The following is a 26907-nucleotide window of genomic DNA, read 5'->3' as shown; positions in this document are numbered from 1 at the left end:
GATTTGCACAAAATTACGAGTCAAACTAACTTGCTTGATTGAGGTGGTCCCTCCTCCAATGGACAGGAGAAGTGTCCAATTGTAACTCGCCGTTCGTTCCATTGGATGACGTAAGAGCGCGGGAAGACCTAATCACAGAGAAGGAGACGAGATATTCCGCCCCTCCTCCCCAAACAAGTTAAGGTGAATCCGGCGTGAGAAACCTTTCTGTCTTCCTACGTTGCCTGAATGAATGAAGGGAGTTTTTGAGGGGGGAGGGAATGAGAAAAATATTTCCTCAAGAAGGTGTAGTTTATTTCCCGCATATATACACTAACGTTTTACGTTTCACGTTTCAATGAGCTGTTTACGGTGATTATGTAGAACGTTTTATTTTCGGGTAGCTGTGATCAGGCAGGTGAGATGGGCCATCTTTATGTTTTGTATAGGGGGGGGGCAGGGCGGGGATAAGCTGGTCTTTAGCGGTCCTTGCGCTCGCTCTGTTTAGAAAGCACTCGCGCACCGAGAAGGTCTTTTTAAAAAGTAACCGAACAATTCGAGGGATTAAACCGAAGTTGGAGGCGCGCGGGGTTGTCATGGAGAAAGATGGCGAGCTCGAGAGGTAAACATTGCAAAACGCAATCAACCTTTCAAATAGAGACCATGTTAATGTGGTGCGCAGTGGCCGTCGGGACGAGGCCTGTTGTTTCTCCCGGCAACCAATCTTGTCCCACTATATATATTTTTAAAATGATTTAAAGCTTCTCTTATTACCTGGTGTGTTCCTCTGTTACAGGCTTCCTCTCGCTTGACATGTTCCCAAATATGTGTGTGTGTATGTATATATATGTGTGTGTATATAGCCCAGCCTAGCCCGGTTGGTGTGACGTGCTTCTTGCTGTGGTGATGCTCACCTCACAAATCTTGGATCATGTCACGGCCCTAGCAGTGGGCCATGGTCAGTCAGTGTCTGCATAAAGTCAAGCTGCCCTCACACTGCATGCCAGTGAGTTATGATTAGGGCAAGTAATGTGTTACGATTCAGAAACTTGGCACGTTATGCCGTGACATGACATATCACTCGCTCTGATGTGGTCAGCCTTACCAGTGGAACAACAACAACAACAACTTGCATTTACATAGCACCTTCCCAAGGTGCTTCACAGGAGCATTATCAAACAAAATTTGACAACAAGCCACATAAGGCGGTATTAGGACAGTTGACTAAAAGCTTGGTCAAAGAGGTAGGTTTTAAGGAGCGTCTTAAAGGAGGAGAGAGAGATAGAGAGGCGGAGAGGTTTAGGAAGGAAATTCCAGAGCTTAGGGCAGCTGAAGGCAGAGCCGCCAATGGTGGAGCGATTAAAATAGGGGATGCTCAAGAGGCAAGAATTGAAGGAGCGCAGAGATCTCGGACGGTTGTAGGGCTGGAGGAGATTACAGAGGTGGGGACGAGGCCATGGATAGATTTGAAAACAAGGATGAGAATTTTAAAATCAAGGCGTTCCCGGACCGGGAGCCATTGTAGGTCAGTGAGCATAGGGATGATGGGAGAACGGGATTTGGTGCGAGTTAGAACATTGCATGTGTACTGTATGGCCCAAATAATTCAATCACTACTCCATGTTATTTTGAAAATCAAATAAAAATGCAAAGTGTCACTATATGCAGCCTAATTATGCTCTTTGAAAATATTCCATTCATTTTTGAGAGTTGAGAGCTCCCTTCTGTTGTCTTTGCCCTGTAGCTACTGGCACAGTACTGATTGCAATCCAGCAACCATGCAAGCAGGGAGCTGCAACTTCACTGCCTGATTCTGTTGCTTTGGAATGGGATGATGAAGAGGTCCGTATGTGTGCACTCAAATACCTGCAATATCTCTATTTTCTAACTACCAACATAAATTAGTTTCTCGAGAATTCCTGAGACTATTACTCTTTTCCATCCATAGAAGTTGAAGAGATGTATTTATGAGTGCTTTTTTACATTTAAAAAAAATGGTTTAAGGGGATATGTTGAAAAATTATACTGTAGCTGGTGCAAAGCAAAAGAAATAAACTGATGAAATTTATTTTGATTTTATCAGTAGTTCTGAGTTCAAAATGGGTAACCAGTATTGGTAGCCAAGAGGGCATTTGTAAGTCATTGGTGAATTAAAAGGTGCTCCTGCTTTTTTTTTGATTTGCACCAACAGCAGTTATACTGGGAAGAAAATGACCAGAGTGAGAGGCCAGAAAGCAGCACTCTGCAGGCAGTGGAATGGACAGACATAAAGTTCAGCATTTACCGCTCGCCACAACAATTTGACTCGATAATATATCTGTAACTACGCTTGTATTGCCACTGAAATACTGCAACAGTAGGTGATATATAGCACAAAATGCGGTATTCTGAGATTGAAGTCAGTTACCTGAAATACTAAATCTGTTGTGTGGTTCATTTATGTTTCTATTGTACAGTCTTGTTTTTATTGAGTTATATTCAATAGCTCAGTGATAGTTTCTATGTCTCTTGATTAGGTTTTATTGTGCATAATGGTTGGTGAATATATGTTGATGGAACAAGAAGTTCCAATTACCGCCCCATCAGTCTACTCTCAATCATCAGCAAAGTGAAGGAAGGTGTCGTCGACAGTGCTATCATGTGGCACTTACTCACCAATAACCTGCTCACTGATGCTCAGTTTGGGTTCCGCCAGGACCACTCGGCTCCAGACCTCATTACAGCCTTGGTCCAAACATGGACAAAAGAGCTGAATTCCAGAGGTGAGGTGAGAGTGACTGCCCTTGACATCAAGACAGCATTTGACCGAGTGTGGCACCAAGGAGCCCTAGTAAAATTGAAGTCAATGGGAGTCAGGGGGAAAACTCTCCAGTGGCTGGAGTCATACCTAGCACAAAGGAAGATGGTAGTGGTTGTTGGAGGCCAATCATCTCAGCCCCACGACATTGCTGCAGGAGTTCCTCAGGGCAGTGTCCTAGGCCCAACCATCTTCAGCTGCTTCATCAATGACCTTCCCTCCATCATAAGGTCAGAAATGGGGATGTTGGCTGATGACTGCACAGTGTTCAGTTCCATCCGCAACCCCTCAAATAATGAAGCAGTCCGAGCCCGCATGCAGCAAGACCTGGACAACATCCAGGCTTGGGCTCATAAGTGGCAAGTAACATTCGCGCCAGATAAGTGCCAGGCAATGACCATCTCCAACAAGAGAGAGTCTAACCACCTCCCCTTGACATTCAACGGCATTACCATCGCCGAATCCCCCACCATCAACATCCTGGGGGTCACCATTGACCAGAAACTTAACTGGACCAGCCATATAAATACTGTGGCTACAAGAGCAGGTCAGAGGCTGTGTATTCTGCGGCGAGTGACTCATCTCCTGACTCCCCAAAGCCTTTCCACCATCTACAAGGCACAAGTCAGGAGTGTGATGGAATACTCTCCACTTGCTTGGATGAGTGCAGCTCCAACAACACTCAAGAAGCTCGACACCATCCAAGATAAAGCAGCCCGCTTGATTGGCACCCCATCCACCACCCTAAACATTCACTCCCTTCACCACCGGCGCACTGTGGCTGCAGTGTGCACCATCCACAGGATGCACTGCAGCAACTTGCCAAGGCTTCTTCGACAGCACCTTCCAAACCCGCGACCTCTACCATCTAGAAGGACAAGAGCAGCAGGCACATGGGAACAACACCACCTGCACGTTCCCCTCCAAGTCACACACCATCCCGACTTGGAAATATATCGCCGTTCCTTTATCGTTGCTGGGTCAAAATCCTGGAACTCCCTTCCTAACAGCACTGTGGGAGAACCGTCACCACACGGACTGCAGCGGTTCAAGAAGGCGGCTCACCACCACCTTCTCAAGGGCAATTAGGGATGGGCAATAAATGCTGGCCTCGCCAGCGATGCCCACATCCCGTGAACGAATAATAAAAAAAAGTGTTTATGCCATGTAAAGAATAACACCTGGGCCCCTCATTTACAGTTACTGTAGAAGTCAAATTACATTAGTATTAAGTGGTATTCTGGGATTTTTTCTGATGTTTTGGGGGGTCAAATTCCATACAGTCCATTGTTCTGTGAAAACCATAAATGAGTTGTACCTATGTATTTTATTTTATCCCTTTGTCAGTTTAAAGCTAAGAATACAAACAAGATGGTATGCAAGATATACCAGATGGAGTCAGATATTTGGCATTTAACATTACTGTGTAGGGAGAAGTAGTGTTTAGCTACACTGAGGGCAGTCCTTTACTTTAATAGCACTAGAGATTGCCCTGGGTATGGTCTTTGGCCTTGGTAGCACTGCACTGGAAGTCCTAGAGTTTGACAGCACTGCGATCATGTTGCTGAGGTTTGTCAGCATGGAGAGACCCTTGGTCTGTGGAGGGGACTGAGGTTTGACATAACTGTGGAAAGGGAGCTAAGTGAGGTGAAGGAGAAGGCAGGAACTGATAGTATTGGGGCTGGGTATTTGGTATGCTAATCTGAGGGGTATGGCTTGTTTGCTGTACATTTGTGCATATAGTGCCCTCCAGCATCAGTCAGTGAACTTGGGATCTCTTTCTGAAATAATGATGGGGTAACCATGATATCTTACTGATGGGAATTGACAAGTGGTGTACTGGGGCCTCATCTTTTCACAGGTTGTGGAAACTTGGCTTGTATTCCATGGAGTTCAGAAGGTTAAGGGGTGATTTAATTGAGGTGTTTAAAATAATAAAGGGATTCGCCAGGGTAGATATAGAGAAATATATTTATTTATTTATTTATTTATTCATTCTATCTATTCCCTCTGGTGGGAAATACCAAAACAAGGGGGCATAATTGGAAAATTAGAGCTAGGCCATTTAGGAGTGAAATGAGCAAGCTATTTTGATCAATCTGTGACATCCTGAAGATAACAAATGGAATAATCCAAAATTGGAGATAACGTGTTTGACTTGACTTCCTACCTGTACAATGAAACCAATTCTCAAGGACGTTATGATAATTTATGCATCCCTTTGAGGCGACAAACCTCATCATCTGTTAACTATCACTTGAACTTGTCAATACAAATAAGACCCACTCAAAAGTGTCACATCTCAGTATTTGTAAGAGTTTATATCCAGAGGAAATTTGAAACCCAAGGTGCTCCATTCCAAAATGAGACTAAAGGGTAGTGGAAATCTGGAACACTTTCTCCCCCCCCCCCCCCCCCCCCCCGAAAAAAAAAGGCTGTGGATGCTGGGCCAATAGAAATTTTCAAGACTGAGATCAATAGATTTTTGTTGGGTAAGTATATCAAGGGATATGGAGTTGAGGTACAGATCAGCCATGATCTAATTGAATGGCGGAATAGGCTCAAGAAGCTAGCTGAATGTTCCTATATCCCAAAAACTGTCAGTGGGTATTTTGACTATGGATGTTCACTATTATTAATATTGCATCAAACTCCTTTTTGGATTTAGGTAGCTCATTTAATGAAGTCCTTTGTGACCTGCTTCCACTGTTCTTCAGATATACGTATCACAGAATCAGAATATAACAGCACAGAAACATTCAGCCCATTAAGTGTTTTTGCCACATGAGCTACCTAGTCTAATCGAACCATCTTGCTCGCTCCCAATATCCTGTAATATTCTTTTTTGAGTAAATATGTACTTTCCTTTTTAAAGAAGTTATGGACTCTGCTTCAGCTATTGTTAGTGGCAGAGAATTCAAAATTCTAATGACCCTCTATGTAAGATGTTTTTATAATATTCACTTTAATTTGAGCCAAGCAGTGGAAATAATCTACCACAATTTACTTCATAACCCCTAATAATCTTGAAGACTTCGATTGGATCCCCGTTAACCTTCCTAGGTGACAAAAACTTCTAACTTCTAAAATCTCTCTTCATATTGTAATCTCTCATCCCTGGTAACAACCTAGCTGTACCTCTCCATTTCTTCTATGTCCCTCCTATAATGAGTGCCCAAAACTGTACACAATACTCCAGCTGCAGCCTAACTAAGACCTTGTACAAGTTCAACATTACCTCTTTGCTTTGTATTCTGTGATTCTAGGTGCAAAACCAAGGATTCAGTTTGCATTTTTATGGCCTTATCATCCCTCGCTCCCTGAACCTGTTTATCTGCACACCAAGGTCCTTCTGCTCTTTCCATCCATTTAAAATCTTATGATTTAAGGTGTACGGTATTATTTCTGTTAATTCAAAGTTGCTTTTTGTTTGGGGAAAAAATCATTCAGTAATTCAAATTAAGCAATTTAAATAAAACAGCGGAGGAGCCATTTTTACATGGTTTCAGTTTGAATTAAGCAACTTTAGTTAAGAGTAGATATATTTCCTTTCCTTATTTGCACTTCAAAAATGTGTTACTTCACTTTTTTTTCAATAGATTGCATTTGCTATCAAACAACCCATCCTGCCAGCCTATTTATGCCTTGCTGCACTCTTTCACCATTTGTGTCATTGTTTGTCATGCCCCCAAATTTTGTTTCATCAGCAAATTTTGACATTCACTCAATTCCCAAGTTGGTTTCCAGAAAGTCATGTATATCGTGAATAAGAGTGAACCTAACACAGGCACTGTGCAACACCACTGACCACATCTTTCCATTCCAAAGCACTTCCTTTTACTCTTGCCCTTTGCATTCTACCTTCCAACAATCTCTCTATCCACGTGGCCACATTCTATTTAATTCCATTATCTTTGCCATAAGTCTGTTTTGTGAAACCAAATCCATATATTTATACACCCATTGCAATTCATTTATCTTTTCTATTCAATTTTTAGAAGCAATAATAAAGTTGGTGAAGCATGAGCTACCTTTTAGAAATCAATGATGACTGATCCCGCTTAGCTCTTGTTTCTCCATATGCTTAATAATTTCATCCTGTTATAGACTCTAGTAGTACAGACAGCTGAGGTGTTGGCTTCACACACTAATGCTGCAGCTGTCGAATGTAACATCACAACATATTCTTATAAACTCTGAGGCATACTGTTGTGATTATCAGCTTCACCAAAATTGCATCGACATGAATAATGCACTTCTATTCATGTCTACTCTTCTGCCTCATGTCAAGTTGTGGAGATGCCGGTGATGGACTGGGGTGGACAAATGTAAGGACCCTTATACCAGGTTATAGTCCAACAGTTTTATTTGAAAATCAAAGCTTTCGGAGGCTTTCTCCTTCGTCACCTGATGAAGGAGAAAGCCTCCGAAAGCTTGTGATTTTCAAATAAAACTGTTGGACTATAACCTGGTGTTGTAAGGTTCCTTACATCATGTCAAGTTGCTAGAAATCTTTCCTGGTAATCTTACAAATGCATCCATCAGAATAGTATTTATTTTTGAATGCGTAACATTGGAGTACTTTCATCCACCTAATATTTCTGATGGACTCCAATGAGTTTGGAAGTAATACACATAAAAGTGAGGGCTTCATAGTTCCTTTCCATGCATGTAGTAATTATTTTCTTCTGCTAATGGCTTTCGAGACTTAAAGGTGACAAGGGCATTCAATTTTTCCCTGCTTTGGTTAACATGGCACCCTTATCACTTTGCATGCTAAGTGACATCAGGAGGTGATCTTAACTTTTCAGCCATTTGGAATTGTGCTGCTTGTGGCTACGCAATACAAACGTACACCAGAGGTTTACAACGGATATATTAGTACAAGTTTCGTGTTGGTGTTTTGGCTTTGTTCCAACGCTAAACTTGTGGGGCATAAATTGAGTGTTACGACCTGAAGTGACTCTGAAGCGAAGTGGGGCAAGACTCCCTCCAGGTTGGGCTCCGATTCTAGATTCAGGCTACATTTACATTATAACAGCAGGATTGATGTGAAGCAAAGCAAAACTGCTTCATTTTGACACTACAATTGTAGTGTAAATGCAGTCATAATATGAAAATCCAACAGAAGCTTGAAAATGTGCTTTGGTGCTGTAAACATTTCAGTGGCGTTGGTTAAGTTAAATGGTGCTTGGTAGAAATTCTTGTAGCCTGTGATGAAAACTAAAAACTGAATTTCATCCTGTTTTGAATTATAAAATATTTCTAGATTGTTCTCCAGGGATCTGTGCTGGGGCCTCAGCTTTTCATCATGTATATTAATGACTTGATAAAGGAAGAGATTTGTACATCCAAGTTTGCAGATGACACTAAGTTAGGAGGCACAGTAAGTTGTGTGGATGGGAGGAGGAAGTTAAAAAGGACATAGACGGACTAAGTGGGCGGGCAAAGCTTTGGGGGGATTTGAAAACAAGGATGAGAATTTTAGAACATAAGAAATAGGAGCAGGAGTAGGACGTCCGGCCTGTCATTCAACAAGATCATGGCTGATCTTCTACCTCAACGCCATTTTCCTGCACTAACCCCATATCCCTTGTTGCCTTTAATATCTAGATATCTATCGATCTCTGTTTTGAATGTACTTAATGACTGAGCCTCAACAACCCTCTTGGGTAGATAATTCCAAAGATTCACCACCCCCTGAGTGAAGAAATTTCTCCACATCTCATTCCTAAATGGCCTACCCCTTATTCTGAGACTAAGACCCCCTGGTTCTGGACTCCCCAGCCAGGGGAAACATCCTCCCTGCATCTACCCTGTCGAGCCCTGTCAGAATTTTGTATGTTTCAATGAGATCACCTCTCATTCTTCTAAACTCCAGAGAATACAGGCCTAGTCTACTCAATCTCTCCTCATAACGACAATCCCGCCATCCAAGACATCAGTCTGGTGAACCTTCGTTGCACTCCCTCTACGGCAAGTGTATCCTTTCTTGGGTAAGCAGATCAGAATTGTACACAATACTTCAGGTGTGGTCTCACCAAGGCCCTATATAATTGCAGTAAGACATCTTTACTCCTCTACTCAAATCCTTTTGTAATAAGGCCAACATACCATTTGCCTTCCTAATTGCTTGCTGTACCTGCATGTTAGCTTTCAGTGACTCATGTACAAGGACACCCAGGTCCCTTTGAACATCAACATTTCCCAATCTCTCCCCATTTAAAAAAAATTCCATTTCTGTTTTTCCTATCAAAGTGGAAAAATGTGAAGTTATCCACATTATAATCCATCTGCTATGTTCTTGCCCACTCACTTAGCCTGCCTATGTCCCCTTGAAGCCTCTTTGCATCCTCCTCACAACTCACATTCCCACCTACTTTTGTGTCATCAGCAAACTTGGAAATATTACATTTGGTCCCCCCATGCAAATAATTGATATAGATTATGAATAGCTGGGGCCCAAGCACCGATCCCTGCGGTACCCCACTAGTCACAGACTGCCATCCTGAAAAAGACCCGTTTATTCCTACTGTCTGTTTTCTGTTTGTTACCAATTCTCAATCCATGCCAGTATATTGCCCCCAATTCCATGTGCTCGAACTTTGTTCACCAACCTCCTGTGTGGGACCTTATCGAAAGCCTTCTGAAAATCCAAATACACCACATCCACTGGTTCACCCTCATCTGTTCTACTAGTTACATCCTCAAAGAACTCCAATAGATTTGTGAAACATGATTTCCCATTCGTAAATCCATGTTGACTCTGCCAAATCCTATTATTATTTTCTAAGTGTCCTGTTATCACATCCTTTATAATAGATTCTAGCATTTTCCCTACTACTGATGTCAGGCTAACAGGTCTGTAGTTCCCTGTTTTCTCTCTCCTTACTTAAATAGTGGGGTTACATTTGCTACACTCCATTCTGCAGGAACCATTCCAGAATCTATAGAATTTTGGAAGATGACAACCAATGCATCCACTGTCTCTATAGCCACCACTTTCAAAACCTGGGATATAGATCATCAGGTCCTTTTGGATTTATCGAATTTCAGTCCGATTAATTTCTCTAGTACTATTTTTTTTTTACTAATACTAATTTCTTTCAGTTCCTCATTCTCGCCAGACCCTTGGTTCTCTGGTATTTCTGGGAGGTTTTTTCTGTCGTCTTCTGTGAAGATAGACACAAAGTATTTGTTTAATTTCTCTGCCATTTCCTTATTCCCCATTATAAGTTTTCCTGTCTCTGCCTGTAAGGGAGAGATGACATTTGCCTTCGCCAGTCTTTTTTCCTTTTTACAAACCTATAGAAGCTTTTACAGTCCGTTTTTAAGTTTCTCGCTAGTTTGCTCTCCTATTCTATTTTCCCTTTCTTTATCAATTTCTTGGTCCTCCTTTGCAGAATTCTAAAATGCTTCCAATCCCCAGGCTTGCTGCTTTTTCTGGTAACTTTATATGCCTCTTCCTTTGATTTAATACTATCTTTGATTTCTCTTGTTAGCCACAGTTGGACCACTTTACTGTTGGGTTTTTGTGCCTTAAAGAAATATATATTTGTGGCAAATTATGTATTAATTCTTTAAATGCTAGCCATTGCTGTCTACCGTCATACCTTTTAATGTAGTTCCCCAATCAACCACAGCCAACTTGCGCCTCATACCTTCGTAGTTTCCTTTGTTTAGATTTAAGACTCTAGTTTCAGATTGAACTACATCATTTTCAAACGTAATGAAGAATTCTATCATATTATGGTCACTCTTCCCTAAGGGCTCCTTTACAACAAGATTATTAATTAACCCTTTCTCATTGCACAAAACTAGATCTAAAATAGCCTGTACCCTAGTTGGTTCCTCAACATACTGGTCTAGAAAACCATCTTGTATACATTCCAGGAATTCATCCTCCACAGTATTAGTGCTAATTTGGTTTGCCCAATCTATATGTAGATTAAAGTGTCCCCCATGATTACTGTATTACTCTTGTTACATGCACTTCTAATTTCCTGCTTTATACCATGCCCTACATTACCATTACGGTTTGGCCTATAAACAACTCCCACCAATATTTTCTGCCCCTTGCTGTTTCTTAGCTCTACCCAAACTGATTCTACATCTTGATCTTCTGAGCCAAGATCCTTTCTCACTATTGTACTAATCTCATCCTTTATTAACAGCTCTACCCCCCCCCCCCCACTCCGTTTCCTTTTTGCCTGTCCTTCCTAAATGTCAAATATCCTTGAATATTCAGTTCCCAATCTTGGTCACCCTGCAGCCACGTCTCCATAATGGCAATTAGATCATACCCATTTACTTCTATTTGTGCCGTCAATTCATCTACCTTGTTCCGAATGCTGCGTGCATTCAGATAAAGTGCCTTTAATTTTGCCTTTTTAACATTTTTTCCTGTTTTGACCTTATTTGCTGCTGGCCTTTGTTTCCGCTGCCTTCCAGTTTCACTTACTACTTGTCTGCCTTCCACTTCCAGCTTTGTTACTCTCCCTTCTGAATCTCCTCTCAGGTTTCCATTCCCCTGCTGAGTTAGTTTAAACTCTCCCCAACAGCACTAGAAAACCTCCCCGCCAGGATATTGGTCCCGGCCCTGTTGAGGTGCAACCCGTCCAGCTCGTACAGGTTCCACCTCCCCCAAAACTGGTCCCAATGCCCGAGGATTCTAAAGCCCTCCCTCCTGCACCATCTCTCCAGCCACGCATTTATCTGCTCTATCCTCCTATTTCTATGCTGACTGGTGCGTGGCACTGGGAGTAATTCGGAGATTACTTCCCTTGTGGTCCTGCTTGTTAATCTCTTTCCTAACTCCTTAAACTCTGCCTGAAGGACCTCATCCCTCTTTCTACCTATGTAGTTGGTACCGATATGGACCACAACCTCTGGCTGTTCACCCTCGATGTTAACAAGTTAACATTTCAGGTGGGGATCCTGCTTCAAAACTGAAAAACATAAGAGGCATTTTATTACAATTTGGATAAAGATTGGGGGAAAATATATATTAAAAATGGTGGGTGTTCTCAGGATGCCAAAGGTACTGCACCAGGTGGCACTGTGAACATAATATTACTTGACTGAGAAGGAGCAAAGTAGGTGTCCACGTACACAAATCACAAAAAGTTAGTGCACAGGTACAAAAAGTAACCAGAAAAGCTAATACGCTGTTGGTCTTTATCTCAAGGGGATTGAAATTCAGAAGTGAGGAAGTGATGCTTCAGTTGTACAGAACCTTGGTCAGACCCCATCTGGAGTACTGGGTTCCATTTTGGGCACTGAACTTTGGGAAGGATATATTGGCCTTGGAAGGGGAACCGTGCAGATTCATTAGAATGATACCAGGACTTAAAGGGTTAAATTATGAGGACAAGTTGCATAAACTTGTATTCCCTCTAGTTTAGAAGGTTGAACGGTGATCTAATCAAAGTATTTAAAATAATTAAGGGATTTGATAGGTAAATGCAGAGAAACTATTTCCTCTGGTAAAGGAAACCAGAACGAGAGGGCATAATCTTAAAATTGGAGCTAGGTCATTTAAGAGTGAAATCAGGAAGCACTTTTTCACACAAAGGGTAGTGGAAATCTGCAACAGTCTTCCCCCAAAAAGCTGTGGATGCTAGAGCAATTTAAATTTTTGTGAGGTAAGGGTATCGAGGGTTATGGAACAAGGGTGGATAAATGGAATTGAGGTACAGATCAGCCATGATCTAATTGAATGGTGAACAGGCTCGGGGGGCTGAATTGCCTACTCTAGTTCCTATGTTCCTGTCTTCATTTGAATAGTAGCTGGACCTCACACTGAGATGTTTAAAAAAGAAGCCATGACTGTTTCTAATAACATTTAATTATTCTTTGTCTTAATATGTGGGCCTGGGGTGAATGAATACACATATGCTATCTGAATTTCACATTTGTAAACAATTTTACAACACCAAGTTATAGTCCAGCAATTTTATTTTAAATTCACAAGCTTTCGGAGGCTACCTCCTTCCTCAGGTGAACGATGTGAAAATGAAATCCTCGAATATTTCTGAGACCTGGCAGGTAACACCTGTCTGTCTGCACACTGATTGCCTTGGCAACGGGCAGTTGAAAAAACTGTCTGTAATCACCAAGCATTGTTCTGTGAATTATAAATGCGATTTCATTTCGAGGATTTCATTTCCACATCATTCACCTGAGGAAGGAGGTAGCCTCCGAAAGCTTGTGAATTTAAAATAAAATTGCTGGACTATAACTTGGTGTTGTAAAATTGTTTACAATTGTCAACCCCAGTCCATCACCGGCATCTCCACATCATGGAATTTCACATTGGAAGTGCAAAGGAAGTCTGTTTGCCTTTGTTTAAGTCTTTGGGAACAACAACAACTTGCATTTATATAGCACTTTTAACGTAGTAAGGTGCTTCACAGGAGCATTATCAAACAAAATTTGACACCGGGCCACAAGAGATATTAGGACAGGTGACCAAAAGCTTGGTTAAAGAGGTAGGTTTTAAGGAACGTCTTAAAGGAGGAGAGAGAGGCAAGAGAGGTTTGGGGGGGAATTGCAGAGCTTAGGGTGTAGGCAGTTGAAGGCACGGCTGCTAATGGTGGAGTAATTAAAATCAGGGATGCGCAAGAGGCAAGAATTAGAGGAGCGCAGAGATCTCGGAGGGTTGTAGGGCTGGAGGAGGTTACAGAGAGAGGGAGGGGCAAGGCCATGGAGTGATTTGAATAAAAGGATAAGAATTTTAGTTAACAAGATAACATTTCAGGTGGGGATCCTTCTTCAAAACTGAAAAGTATAAGAGGCATATTAATACAATTTGAAAAAGGAAGGAGGAAAATATATATTAAAAATGGTGGGTGTTCTCAGGATGCCAAAGGTACTGCACCTATAGGTTGCACTGTGAACATAACATTACTTGACTAATTGAGAACATGGGGCAACACCTGATTTTACGTGTCAGCCTGAAAATGAACCATTAATAATCATCAAGTACTCTATTTTTAAAATATTCACAATTGCAGCCTCCCAGGAACCAGAAAATACTCTCATTACCCCACAGCATATTCCCCCACCCTCACTGAGAAGTATTTCTTGAAACAAACAGCAAACTAAATTTCTCACAACCACACCCTCACTGAGCTTTAATTTGTGGAACACACAGTAAACCTGCATTCAACCCCACAACACTGAGCATAAATATTGGGATTGAATCCCAACCCCTGTCCCTCCCTTCAAATGGATTCCCCCCCTCCCCCACACAGAGCAGAAATATCCAGAACATTAAGAAACCGTTCTACCCTGCCCCCAAAGTTCACAGATGTAGAAGGAATTCCCCCCACTGAGCAGGAGTTATAGAGAGCCCCTCACCCTAAATGAGCAGTACTAAGGTGTTTGAAGCCAGCCCTTCATCCTCTGTGTTGGAGGTGATTGGAACCCACCCCCTTCAGTCAAATAACATCCCATTCCCACACTGACCATCGTTTTGGTGATTGGAGCCCACGCCCCTCAGCTGAACAACTACCTATCCACTGAGCATCATTCTGTTGACCGGATCCCAGTTCCCCTCACCTGATCACATTGGTCTCTGTACTCCCTCCCTTTCCTCTGAGTGTCAATTAGCCGATTGAAACCAACCTCCCTGTCCTCCTGTCCCCATCCTCCTCCTCATCTCCCCCTCCATTCTTTTTCCTCCCTTCTTTCTCTCTCCCTTTCTCCCTGTCCCCTTTCTGCTCTCTGTCTGTATCTTGTTCCTCTACCTCCATTCCTCTCCACATCCACCTCCCTCTCCCTCTGTCTCCTCACCTCTTCCCTCCCATCTCTTTTCTCCTTCCCCCCACCTTCTTGGTTCATTTCAATTATCCCCTGCCCTCTAAGCCTGCTTGACTTGAATCCTGCACTTGGTCTTGACTACCAATGTGCAATGCCATGGGAGATTGACTAGATATATTTCTGAGTTTTTACTTTGTTATATTAACATTTTCTCTCCGCCCCCCCCCCTTCTGATTGTATTAATATACTTGACTGCATTGAAGAAGGTCCACACCTGAAATTTTAACTTGTTTGTGTTCTCTACAGATGCTGACTGGCTTGCTGTGTGTTTCCAGCATTTTCTGTTTATGTTCCAGATTGCTAACATGAGTATTTTGCTTTAATGTGTGCTCCATTTATTTCACCATTTCAAGTTGCTACCGCCACTCGTGGCAAATTTGCAACCGTCAGCATGTCACCCTAGTGTTCAAAATGCTCTCTCCAGACACGTGTCAAGTTGGGTATTTTCCATCGTTCAATATGGAATTGAAACTTAATGTATCAACTTCAACCCACCCAATCCAATGAAAATAATATTATTGATGTTGACATACTGTTTTCCAACAATCAACGCATTATTACTAATTGAACTTATAAATAATGTAAGTACTATAATATATTCTAAACCTGAGCATTCTGGCCACCATTTACCATGACAATGGATATTAGTGAAAAAAGAGGCTACCTTTTCAACTTAATGGTGTATAGAAATGTAATTTTGTTCAGTTGGTAAGCAATACTAGGCTGTGGGAAGACAGCAGTCAAATCTAATGCAGCCAAAGAACTACAGAACGTCCTAGATTAAATTCAATACAGACAAATGCAAAATTAGAAGACAGAATGACTGAAACATGGAATGGTGTTGAACTTATTAATCGAGAGGATGAAAGACACGCAAGTTATAGTAGACTCAGTATTTAGCATGGTCCAGTCATTGAGGAGCAGCAATCAATAAAGCTAATAGAATGCTGAAGTCTTGTGCATCCCACACTTCCTTTGCTCCACCATTGGTGGCCGTACCTTCAGCATTCTAGACCCTAAGCTCTGGTATTCCTTCCCTAAACCCCTCCGCACCCCCACCTCTCTTTAAGACACTCCTTAAAACCTACCTTTTTGACCAAGCTTTTAATCACCTGTCCTAATATCTCCTTTTGGCTCGGTGTCAATGTTTGTCTGATTACGTTCCTGTGAAGCGCCTTGAGATCCTATATAAATGCAAGTTATTATTGTTATATTGAACCAAATCAGCAGAGTACGCCTCTGAGGCCATCATGCTGAAACTGCCCTTGTCAGACTGCACCTTGAGTAATGGTCCGTTTGGACACTAAAACACAAGGAGAAACGTCAAGCCTTGAAGACGGTGCAGAGAAGGACCACAGGGCTGATTCCTATTGTCAGAAGACTGAGCTATGAAGATAGGCTTGAAAAATTCGGACTCTTAAGCCTTGAAAGGAATCTTCATAGATGCCATATATAATTGAAGCGGTAAATTCAGAATATTTAAAATCAAAAATCTACTGCAGGACAGAAGGATATATGTATACACTGGTAAAAGGCTGGCCTGGTTGCCACTGATGATTCTTTTATCATACCTCCTTCATAGCATCTAACTGCTTCTTGAATGCTTCCACTATCCTATCCTGAACGCCATTGCAGGTATTGATCATTGCTTGTGTGAATAAATGCTTTTTGACATCAAGCTGACCGCTAGTTGGCCCTGGGCATAACAGAAAAGACTCCCAATGCTGCTTATTAGGTTTATTGGGACTGATTGACTCACCCTTTTGCATTGGCACTAACTAGTGCTAACAAAAGTAAGTTATTGGCACCATTCAATAAGAAAATCATCGGTGTCCACCAGATCTCAATTTTATCCTCCAGTTACAGCCAGTGGCAAATCTTTTGGAACAGGTTCCAGGGATACCTACTGCCTATCAGGCCTGGGCAGCCACTCACTTCAAGACAACTAGGTGCTACATCACAATATAGATTTCTATTTTGGCAACAGGTCCTGAACTATTCAGCTGCAATATTTAAAGCAAAATTGACCAGAATTTGAATGTCTAAGCCCTGGAGGTATCTCTCTCAGCTGCTGACTGAAGTTATAGATCTGAGGTCAGCAGCTCCTATCTTTATGGATTTCACCCTAGCAATTGTTTTATGTGCTTCCATAAAGCAAGTGTGGTACAGGCTTGGCCAACAGCTGCCTGTAATGGCTAAAGCAGAATGCATAGTCCACAATGTCACTTCAGATGCCCTCTGTTTCTTTGATATCCACAAATGTTCTTTTTTATTGTCAGTGCTATTAATTTTCAGAACCTGTCTTCCAACCAAGAGAAAGAAAAATTATTTTCACAATTGCAGATAGTAGTTTTGAAATTTTTTTTCTGTATTCCAAAATCATAATGTAGGTGCAGTTTGGTTGTGTATCAGTTATGGCAGTTGTTTCACCACACTAATTACTAGTTGCTATAATTAGTAACTTAACCAACCACTATAATTACTGTTACACAAATTAGAGGCCGGTGAGATAAGAGATGTTGTAAGTGTCTGAAACAAAATCAGTGATCAAGTTAATCTGCAGAACAATTTAATTTTGATAACCCACCTGATGTTTCACCTTTAGGGTTTTTAATTTAATGTGTAAATGTGGTATCCAGTGAAATTTCTGCTATTTAAAAGTGTGATTTCTTCCCTTTATTCCCCCCCACCCAACAAAAGAAGTTACTCATGGCACACAATTTTAAAATACTATCATTTCACAAATGGTGATTTAGATTTAAACAATTTATTGGAATAGCCCAGGTATGAAAAATGGGAAATACAATAATATCTTTATAAGCACAAATGGTATTACTATAATCCATTATTCAAGCCTGCATGATCGTGGGGATTGTTAGTTTTTAGACTACTAGTTAAGGCATCCTGCCTTGATGGAAAGTATAACGTTGTACCTTGTATCAAAAAGGTACAGAGTAATATCAGTACTGAAGGATGTGAAGAAATCTGCTGCAAGGATATCGGGGTTGGAAGTATGGTGGGAGAGAAGATTGTAGGAAACATTTTAATTGTGTATTGAACTTCTAATTTCCATCAATAAAACAGTTTTCATTTTAAAATAGAAAAGCTGTGGAAGAACTTCTTACAGAGGCAAAGCGTGGAAAAGCCAGGGCTGAAACAATGGGACCCATGGGATGGTAAGAATATATTTGAAACTAAAGAAATTCACCAATTGCAAAATAATACAAATAGAAAGGTTGGTGTAATACAAAATGATGCTGCAATGTTATAGTGCCTTACTACATGGTACTGAAATGCACAAAAGAGTAGACATTGAGACCAATTTTTGCCTTCAGGTATAAGTCAGTTCTAATTTGGTTTGCACTGCTTTTAAGACCTGCCTGAATTTCAAATGCAAAAAGTACTTAATTTTCAGGTCGAAGATCAGTTGTATAATGATTCCCAACTCCAGGTGGAAGTTGGGCCTAGAGATGACACCACTGGTAAGAGAGGAAAATTGTCAAATCAGATTTAAAGGGAAGGAGACCATTAAAGGGGTATGTCACAATAAAGAGTACACTATCCTGCACAGGGGCCTAAATATTATCTTGGCGACTGACCAAATCCATGGTACTTGCTGGTGGATAAATACTACCAAATGTACATGCTAGAAAAATTATCTGAGCTGACATGTTCAGAGAAGAAGGAAACTTCTTATGGAGAACCTTGAAAAGCATCTTACCCATCCGCTGCCATTTGCCATGGCAGAAGGAATAGGGGATAAAGAAGTGACAAGCCAAGATGTAAGGAAAAGGAACCCTAGATGTATGCATAAGGCTGCAAATGAGTGACAGTGCAGCCCAGCATCCAGACCCTTATTGATGGCTGCTGAAGTCTTGAGCTCATCCAAAACACTGCCCGTATCCTAACTCGCACCAAGTCCCATTCTCCCATCACCCCTACATTGGCTCCTGGGAACACCTTGATTTTAAAAATTCTCATCCTTGTTTTCAAATCCCTCCCTATCTCTGTAACCTCCTCCAGCCCTACAACGCTCCGAGATCTCTGTGCTCCTTCAATTCTTGCCTCGTGCCACCAGACTGATTCCTGGTTTGGCGGGATTGTCATATGAGGAGAGATTGAGTAGACTAGGCCTGGAGTTTAGAAGAATGAGAGGTGATCTCATTGAAACATACAAAATTCTTACAGGTCTCAACAGGATAAATGCAGGGAGGATGTTTCCCCTGGCTGGGGAGTCTAGAACCAGGGGTCACAGTCTCAGAATAAGGGGTAGGCCATTTAGGACAGAGATGAGGAGAAATTTCTTCACTCAGAGGTGGTGAATCTTTGGAATTCTCTACCCCAGAGGGCTGTGGAGGCTCAGTCATTGAGTACATTCAAAACAGAGATTGATAGATTTCTAGATATTAAAGGCATCAAGGGATATGGGGATAGTGCAGGGAAATGGGGTTGAGGTAGAAGATCAGCCATGACCTTGTTGAATGGCGGAGCAGGCTCGAGGGGCCGGATGGCCTACTCCTGCTCCTATTTCTTATGTTCTCTTGCACATCCCTGATTTTAATCGCTCCACCGTTGCCGGCCGTGCCTTCAGCTGCCTAGGCCCGAAGCTCTGGAATTCCCTCCCTAAACCTCTCTGCCCCTCTAACTCTCTCTCCTCCTTTAAGATGCTCCTTAAAACCAAGCTTTTGGTCACCTGACCTAATATCTCTTTATGTGGCTCGGTGTCAAATTTTGCTTGATAAATGCTCCTGTCAAGTGCCTTAGGACCTTTTACTATATTAAAGGCGCTATAAAAATGCAAGTTTTTGTTGCTGTTGAAGTCAAAGTGGCACTGCTAGAGACGCTTGCAAAGACCATCCCCTTGGGTCAGCACTGTAGCTTGCCCTCGAGAAGGTAGTCAAGTTTCAGGCCACAGCTAATCATTACTATATTAGCAGACGTGTGGTAGCTTGAGGTGTCCTTGCAGTGGATGGCAGAGCTTGGTATCTGTCTGTCAGACCCTGAAAAGATAGGTCCCTGTGGTCATTTCCAGATAGGATTGCCAGGGCCTGCAGAAATAGTTGGTGACATCTTTGTTTGGCGACACAGGCAATGCTGGCTTCTGATCATACTGGTATACCACCTTTCATACAATACCATGTAAAGCATGACATACTGTGATTTGAGGTGCTTCTGAAGAATGGTTAGTCAAGCATTCACATCTCATACTGATACGACTGAGGGTCTGTTGGCACATTTTCTTTGGGAAGAAGAGTCCCCACCAATGCATCTGCCGAAGCAAGATATTTTTTCTGCCTGTGCAGATGTGAGGCATGACATTGCCTGCAAGAGGGCATGGAGCAGCCTGACCTGCCTGGAATCATCCTGCAGCTCTTTCTCTTCTCTGAACATGTCAGCTCAGATAATTTTTCTAGCATGTACATTTGGTAGTATTTATCCACCAGCAAGTACCATGGATTTGGTCAGTCGCCAAGATAATATTTAGGCCCCTATGCAGGATAGTGTACTTTCCCTGATGAATAATGCAATGTAGTTTGCAAAATTGTTTAATTTCTCCAATATTGCTACTCTTGAAGTGAGAACAGTCTGTTGCCCTGAGGAATCACGCTTTGCAGGTGTGTCTTGATACATATTTCATGTTTCTCTGAAGAGCTCCAAACTTGAATATTTATAAGTGTATTTTAATTTAAAAAAGTATGCCAAGGGGCTACCTGCTTATATTGTTTTGGGTATCATTCTATTTGTCAAAAATTACTGAGTATCTTTCCTGCCCTGTGATTTAACTCTTGGCTCTTGTAGGGTTTCTATACTTGTTTATAACACACTAATATTGCAGAACCACTAACATTTCAGAGATCCATATGAAGAACCTATGAAACAAATGTAAAGTTTTCATAAATTGCCAAGCAATAATGGATATCTGTAATGTGACTATTACAAAAATTCAGCTGGAGATTGGAGAAATAAAATTGGCATGATCCCATAGATTTTCTTTCCCTTCAATTTGGCAAAAGTGCAGATATGAAGTCCATTATTACTGTCGAATCACACATTTATCCACAAAAAGCTCTCCAATGCCAGTATGACATTGTAAAGTTATTAATTCCGTCCAAGCAATTAGTCAATCTGATCACTTCTTCCTCTTGCATAAATTGTCTATTAATAATGCACATTATTTCAGTATTTTGAGAATTTAAATTAACTTATACATTGTGACTCCTTTTCTCAGCATGGTATCTTTGAAATCTGTTCTTATCACCCCTCAAAATATGAAAGCTGGTGGAGCTTACGGAACTATAATTCATGATTTATAATTTCCAAATGTCACAATCTGCATTTCACAGCGGGCAAACCTGCTTACGTTATTTTGCATTCAAATGGTGGTCTTCGGAGGACTACTGTGTCAATGACAGTGAATGTGCTACTACTAAATCAAGTGGACATTAATTAGTATATTGTGTATATTATGACATTATATGAAGGCTTTCTTCAGTGAGGCTGTTACCCATAGCTATTCCCTTGAGTAGAATTGTATATTTTTTTAACCATCATGTGTAATCAAAACTGCAAATGCCAAGGCTATCTACAGGATAATGCTCTGTAATGGTTTTCTTAACTATATATGAAGAAAGTATCCCTCACCAAATCTAATTTTTTAAAATAATTTTGTAATAGTTTGCTTTATTAGGGTCACTGGTTTTAAACTAGGCACAAAAAGTGATGTTTTGAACGTAATTAACAGTCTGAGAGTCCTGGGAGTCACAGCTATGCAACAAAATGCCATATTTCAATGCCTAATCTCAAATGCTGCAAAGTTAGTAATGCCAGTTCCAAGGCCAGCTACTGTATGGTGATCTTAAAACTTTTTTTTAAACTTAAAAGCATATCTTAAATTTAAATATGGGAAGCATTATGGATATTGAAAGATAAGCCATTGTAGGGCTTAAACTGGAGTATTCCTAAATGAAGAGAAACAGTAAGGTTGTATGTTCTTTGTGCTTTGTGTATACATAATTTCATCTGCAAAGAAATACAATTTTGAAATAGGAAAGATTTTATGCAGGCCTCCCAAGCTCTACCCTATTCAAATCTCAACTCGTCCTATCCTTCACCACCTACATCCTATCCTGTACTAAGTCCCGTGCCACCATCACCCCAATCCTCTCCGATCTTTACTTGGCTCTCCAACCCCCAGAACATTGAATTCAAATGCCCTACTTCTGTAACTTCTTCCAGTTCTGTGTCCTAACTTACACCCTCTGCTCTTCTAAATCGGGACTTCTACGTGTATGTGTCTGCCCCCATTCCACCACAGTTTTAGAACCTTCAGCCCTGCACTGTGAAATTCTTTCTAAAAACCCTCTGTATCTTTCCTACTATTAAAGGTCTTCTCAAAACCTGCATCCTCAACTATGCCTTTGGTCAGCTTCCCTAACCTACTTCTCCCACTTCCTGCTCATTGTTCATTACCCCTTTTTATGAAACACCTAAGAAGCTTTCACATTGTTAAAGGTGCTATATAAGTATAATTTCTTACACCAGATTACCTTTTCACTGTCAATAAAGAACTAAGACACTCAGTTGGGAATTTACTCAATATGTCACTTTAATGACCTAAGCAGAAATTTGAATGGAGCAGTCACTATTAAATTAAACTGTTAGCAAATTAAATCTTAATTGAATTTTTTGTATTTTTTCTTCTCAGAATAGTAAAACATGTCCATACTTTGTATTTTTTTAAACAGGATGAAGTGTCCTCTCCCAGGAGCCAACAAACGGTTTCTCGTCAATACTCTTAAGAATACCGTACCATCTCAAAGGCAAGCACATGACCATAGACAAAGGGAAGAGGTTAAGGATCCAGATCTAAACGAGAAGGAACGAAGAAAAAAGGAAAAGCCCCACAAAAACAGCTTCCAACCCTATAAACAGGGATCAAAAACTAGGATGAAATCTAACAGGTCTCCTTCTCCAAGGGAAAATGACTCAAAGAGAAATAATAAAAAATACAAGAGCACAAAAGATTATTGAAAATTTTGTGCAACAACAGAGCACCTAAGATGATTAGACCATAAAAGCAAGCTCAAGTTATACCAGAAAATAAGTTCTTTAAAGAATTTCAGACTTTGTCCTAGAATACGAACAACTGGCAAATATCTTCTTTATGGGGAGTTTTCTAGCACGCCGACTGTAATATCCAGATAACATTTCATGCAAACATTACACTTATTTGTTCTACATAATTGTGTCTAGTACAGTGTCACCCTAAGAACTGTTAAATGAATACAGTATTTGGCAAGTACAAAACAAAGTGTTCAGTTGCTCTTACATTATCAATAGTTGGAAATAGAAGCAAGAAATGCAAAAAAAAAAGTGCAGAGGTATTCTGCATAAAAAAAATTTGTTAGTATTGGACAAAAATGGTGCAGTGGTTATTTAATATACAGATAATTATTTTTATAGTTACATTATGGAGTTTGTGTATATGCTTTGGGCTTTTTTTGCTGTTTTAAGTGACTTTAAATGGACAAAAAAGGTTTTTTAGTGCACACATTGGCTGGGTCTTGTGATTATATGCTCACCAGCCCACAATTTGCATTCTACTCATTTTAATGGACAGGAAAGTTGTGAGCTGGTCAGTGCAGAAGTAGAAAACCCTAGCCATTGACTAGTTTTCAATTATTGGTTATGGTTTATACTTTGCTGCAAAACTCTGTATGAACATAACCTTTGCCAGACTGGTAAGGTTCAGTGTATAGATCTTGATTACACTAAAACTGCATTAAGCATTTACCAATAAATCATAATTTCATCATGTGGAGTAATGTATCTTTTCATACTGAAAATCTGTAGTTGAAGATGTGGAGTCTTCAGATTGTCTCCAAATGACCATATAGATTTTGCTGCTGAAGTTGAAAAGAATGTGAAAGAAGAAGCAATATGCAACAGTTAATATCAGCAGAAACAATGCACAGCACTTAACAAAAATCATCAGGAATTTATGTCTTTGGAAAGTTAACCAGCATAATGTTCATCAGAATGTTAATGAATTGTCACATTGGGACTTCTTTGGGACCTGATTTTATTATCCAGGATTAATATTGTGACCCACATGTGCAGATTCGATGGAGTGGACCTACTTTCATATGACTGAATGTCAACGGGGCAGCTTTATGGATATAATTTTTAAAAAATATACTAGCATATCTCCCATGGCATGGCTGATGGTACTATTTTATAACAATAAGGGTGTCATCAATAAAGTGTCTCAGGAAATGCATGCTACACACAAGACTTTTAATATATTACTAGTGAATCTCCCATAGCTTTGCACACTAGGACGGAAGATACAGTAGAACCGATTTTAACTACAGGTGGGCGGAGTTTGCCCACTGCCCGATCACTCTTGTTGGTGTGAGGCCCAAGCCATTTTGGGGCCTGGGCCTCATTTACTTGATGTGGGCACCCTGCCAGTTCTGGGAGGATGGAAAATCAGCTTGCTCCCACACTGAGCCCGGGGAACTGTCAGATCTGAGGCCTTGTCACACCGGCAGCAGTCCAGAGTTTTTTTTGTGGGCCTATGACGATCAACCCTACTCCTGACCCCACCAAAAAAAATGTGCGATCCTTTCCAAATTCTTTTTGAATGTACAATGATTAGTGGGCCACAACATCCCGCCCCCTAGGCCGCTATCTAATCTTCACTGATTTCAGTAGCACTTTAGTTTTCAAAGCATTATAATATATTTGCTCACAAACGTTCGCAAAGGTTATAAGTGCAAATAAAGCTTTGAAAGCTAAAGTGCAATGAAACCTACAAAGATTAGGCAGTGGCCGTGAGGGCAGAAGACAAAAGCACAGCACAGATTTAAAGTGGTGGCGGGAGACCACGGGCCCAGGAGAGGGGTGAAGCAGGGTCAGCAGGCAGGACAGGCACCAGGAGACACCAAATAAAATCTCTAAGATTGAAGGTAAAATAAAACTTATCTGCAGTGCCACCTAGATGAATGAATGTGAGAGGTAGAACATTGAGGAGCAGCAGCATCACCTGGTGTAGGAGGCCTGAAAAGCAAGTAATTTTAAATTCTACTAACTTTATTGTTTAGTTTAAAAGAAATTCCAGACTTTATACCCAGCTGTGACAAAAGCTTGACATGGGTGTGACAAAAGCATGACACAGGAAGTGAGTGTGACAAAAAGGAAGTGTGCACTGGATACAAGACTTCCAATATATCATGGATGTATGCTGACATTTTTTGAGAGCTTTAATACTATGATGGGCATGAGGCAATACAGAGAGCAATATGTTAGACAAAATGAAGGCGTGAAGGTGTTGAGCATTTCGATTCCACTGCCTCTGAATTGGTCCTTACATGAAATCTGTCCCATAGACAGATAAACTTGAAACTGTGACTGATCCAAAGTGGACTTTGCAGAATTTATACTGCATTTGGAGATCAGATTTCATATGCAATAACAGGCATTTGATAAAGTACCACATAATAGACTTGTTAGCAAAATTAAAGCCCACAGGATTAAAGGGACAGTGGCAATGTGGACACAAAATTGACTAGGGGACAGACAGCAGCGAGTAGTGGTGAATTCTTTCTCCGACTGGAGGGAAGTATACAGTGGTGGTCCCCAGGGATCCATGTTAGGACCACTGCTCTTTTCAATACATATTAATGACCTGGACTTCAGAATAGAGGGTATAATTTCAAAGTTTGCAGATGACACGGAAGTCGGAAATGTAATAAACAATGTGGAGGATAGTAACAGACTTCAGGAGGACATAGACAGACTAGTGAAATGGACAGACACATGACAGATGAAATTTAATGCAGAGAAGTGTGAAGTGATACATTTTGGTAGGGAGAATTAGGAGAGGCAATATAAACTAAATGGTACAATTTTAAAGGAGGTGCAGGAACAGGAAGACCTCTGGGTGCACATACACAAATCTTTGAAGGTGGAAGACAAGTTGAGAAGGCCTTTTTTTAAAAAAGCATGGAATCATGGGCTTTTTTAATAGAGGTTCAGAGTACAAAAGTAAGGAATGCTAACCTTTATAAAACACTGGTTAGGCTGCAGCTGGAATATTGAGTTCAATTCTGGGCACCACACTTTAGGAAGGATGTCAAGGCCTTAGAGAGGGTGCAGAAGAGATTTACTAGAATGGTGCCGGGGATGAGAATTATGGGGAGAGACTGGAGAAGCTGGAATTCTCCTTTAGAACAGAGAAGATTAAGAGGAGATTTGATAGAGGTGTTCAAAATCATGAACGGTTTTGACAGAGTAAATAAGGAGAAACTGTTTCCAATGGCAGAAGGGTCGGTAACCAGAGGGCACAGATTTAAGGTGATCAGCAAAAGAGCCAGAGGGGACATGAGGAAACATTTTTTTTACACAGCACGTGGTTATGATCTGGAATGCACTGCCTGAAAGGGTGGTGGAAGCAGATTCAATAGTAACTTTCAAAAGGGAATTGGATAAATATTTGAAGGGAAAAAAATTACAGGGCTATGGGGAAAGATCAGGAGAATAGGATTAATAGGATAGCTCTTTCAAGGAGCCAGCACAGTCACGATGGGCCGAATAGCCTCATCCAGTGCTGTACTTTCTATGATACTATGATAATCCAGTATACGCTGAGTATAAGAGGTTGCTGTAGTTTCTGTGAAGGCTATATGTTCTACTCTTTTTGGGATGTTCCACGTGGTGCAAGGATTGTCAGTGAATAGCCAAGAGGAAGAGGTTCCTTTAACATGTTTCCACTGCTGGGATTTCACTCATGGTGCATCATGCATATAAATAGTGACTCTTGAGGCTTATATCAATCCCCGTTCCATGTTATCATTGGTAAGTACTCTCTGCCTCATATTGAAGTTTGTTCTCTGAAACATAAGCTTTCAACAGGCTTCAATCACTCTAAAGTGCAATAACATACTACCAGTTCTTCTCCAAACATGACTTGTGTGAAATGTACCTTGAATTTTGGCTTAAATGACACGTGGTGGGGCCAAAATTTGCAATCCTGCTCCATGTCAATAACTGTTATGGAGGGGGAATCATGCCCTGAAATTGACCCAATTGCCTGTTTCCGCTTATAAGCCTGGAATCAGGCAATTACATAATGCAATTGACCATCCCTGCCAGTATCTGCTAGATGGGACGATTAGGGAAATGAAGCACTGGATAGCCACTTACCTGTTGAGGCAGATGGTTTGGCAGAAGAGAAAGTGGCCCCTTCTCTGGAAAGTCACTGACATCAGGACAAGTTCTCTTCTGAGTGGCTCTAGGCCATGAAC

At 41.0% G+C, this 26907-nt stretch overlaps 1 protein-coding gene across 1 annotated transcript; it reads left to right on the top strand.

Moving 5' to 3' along the window:
* The first annotated feature begins 450 nt into the window (after positions 1–450).
* On the top strand, positions 451–23414 carry si:ch211-140b10.6 (protein POLR1D-like). The gene is made up of 3 exons (XM_067985405.1): positions 451–601; positions 17701–17775; positions 22345–23414. The coding sequence occupies exons 1-3, from the start codon at positions 576–578 to the stop codon at positions 22628–22630; spliced, it is 387 nt and encodes a 128-aa protein (XP_067841506.1). The 5' UTR covers positions 451–575; the 3' UTR covers positions 22631–23414.
* The last annotated feature ends 3493 nt before the right edge of the window (positions 23415–26907 follow it).

The sequence above is a fragment of the Heptranchias perlo genome, chromosome 6, assembly GCF_035084215.1.
Source record: "Heptranchias perlo isolate sHepPer1 chromosome 6, sHepPer1.hap1, whole genome shotgun sequence".
Classification (NCBI taxonomy): Eukaryota; Metazoa; Chordata; class Chondrichthyes; order Hexanchiformes; family Hexanchidae; genus Heptranchias; species Heptranchias perlo.
This window is presented reverse-complemented; position numbering and strand designations above follow the sequence as displayed.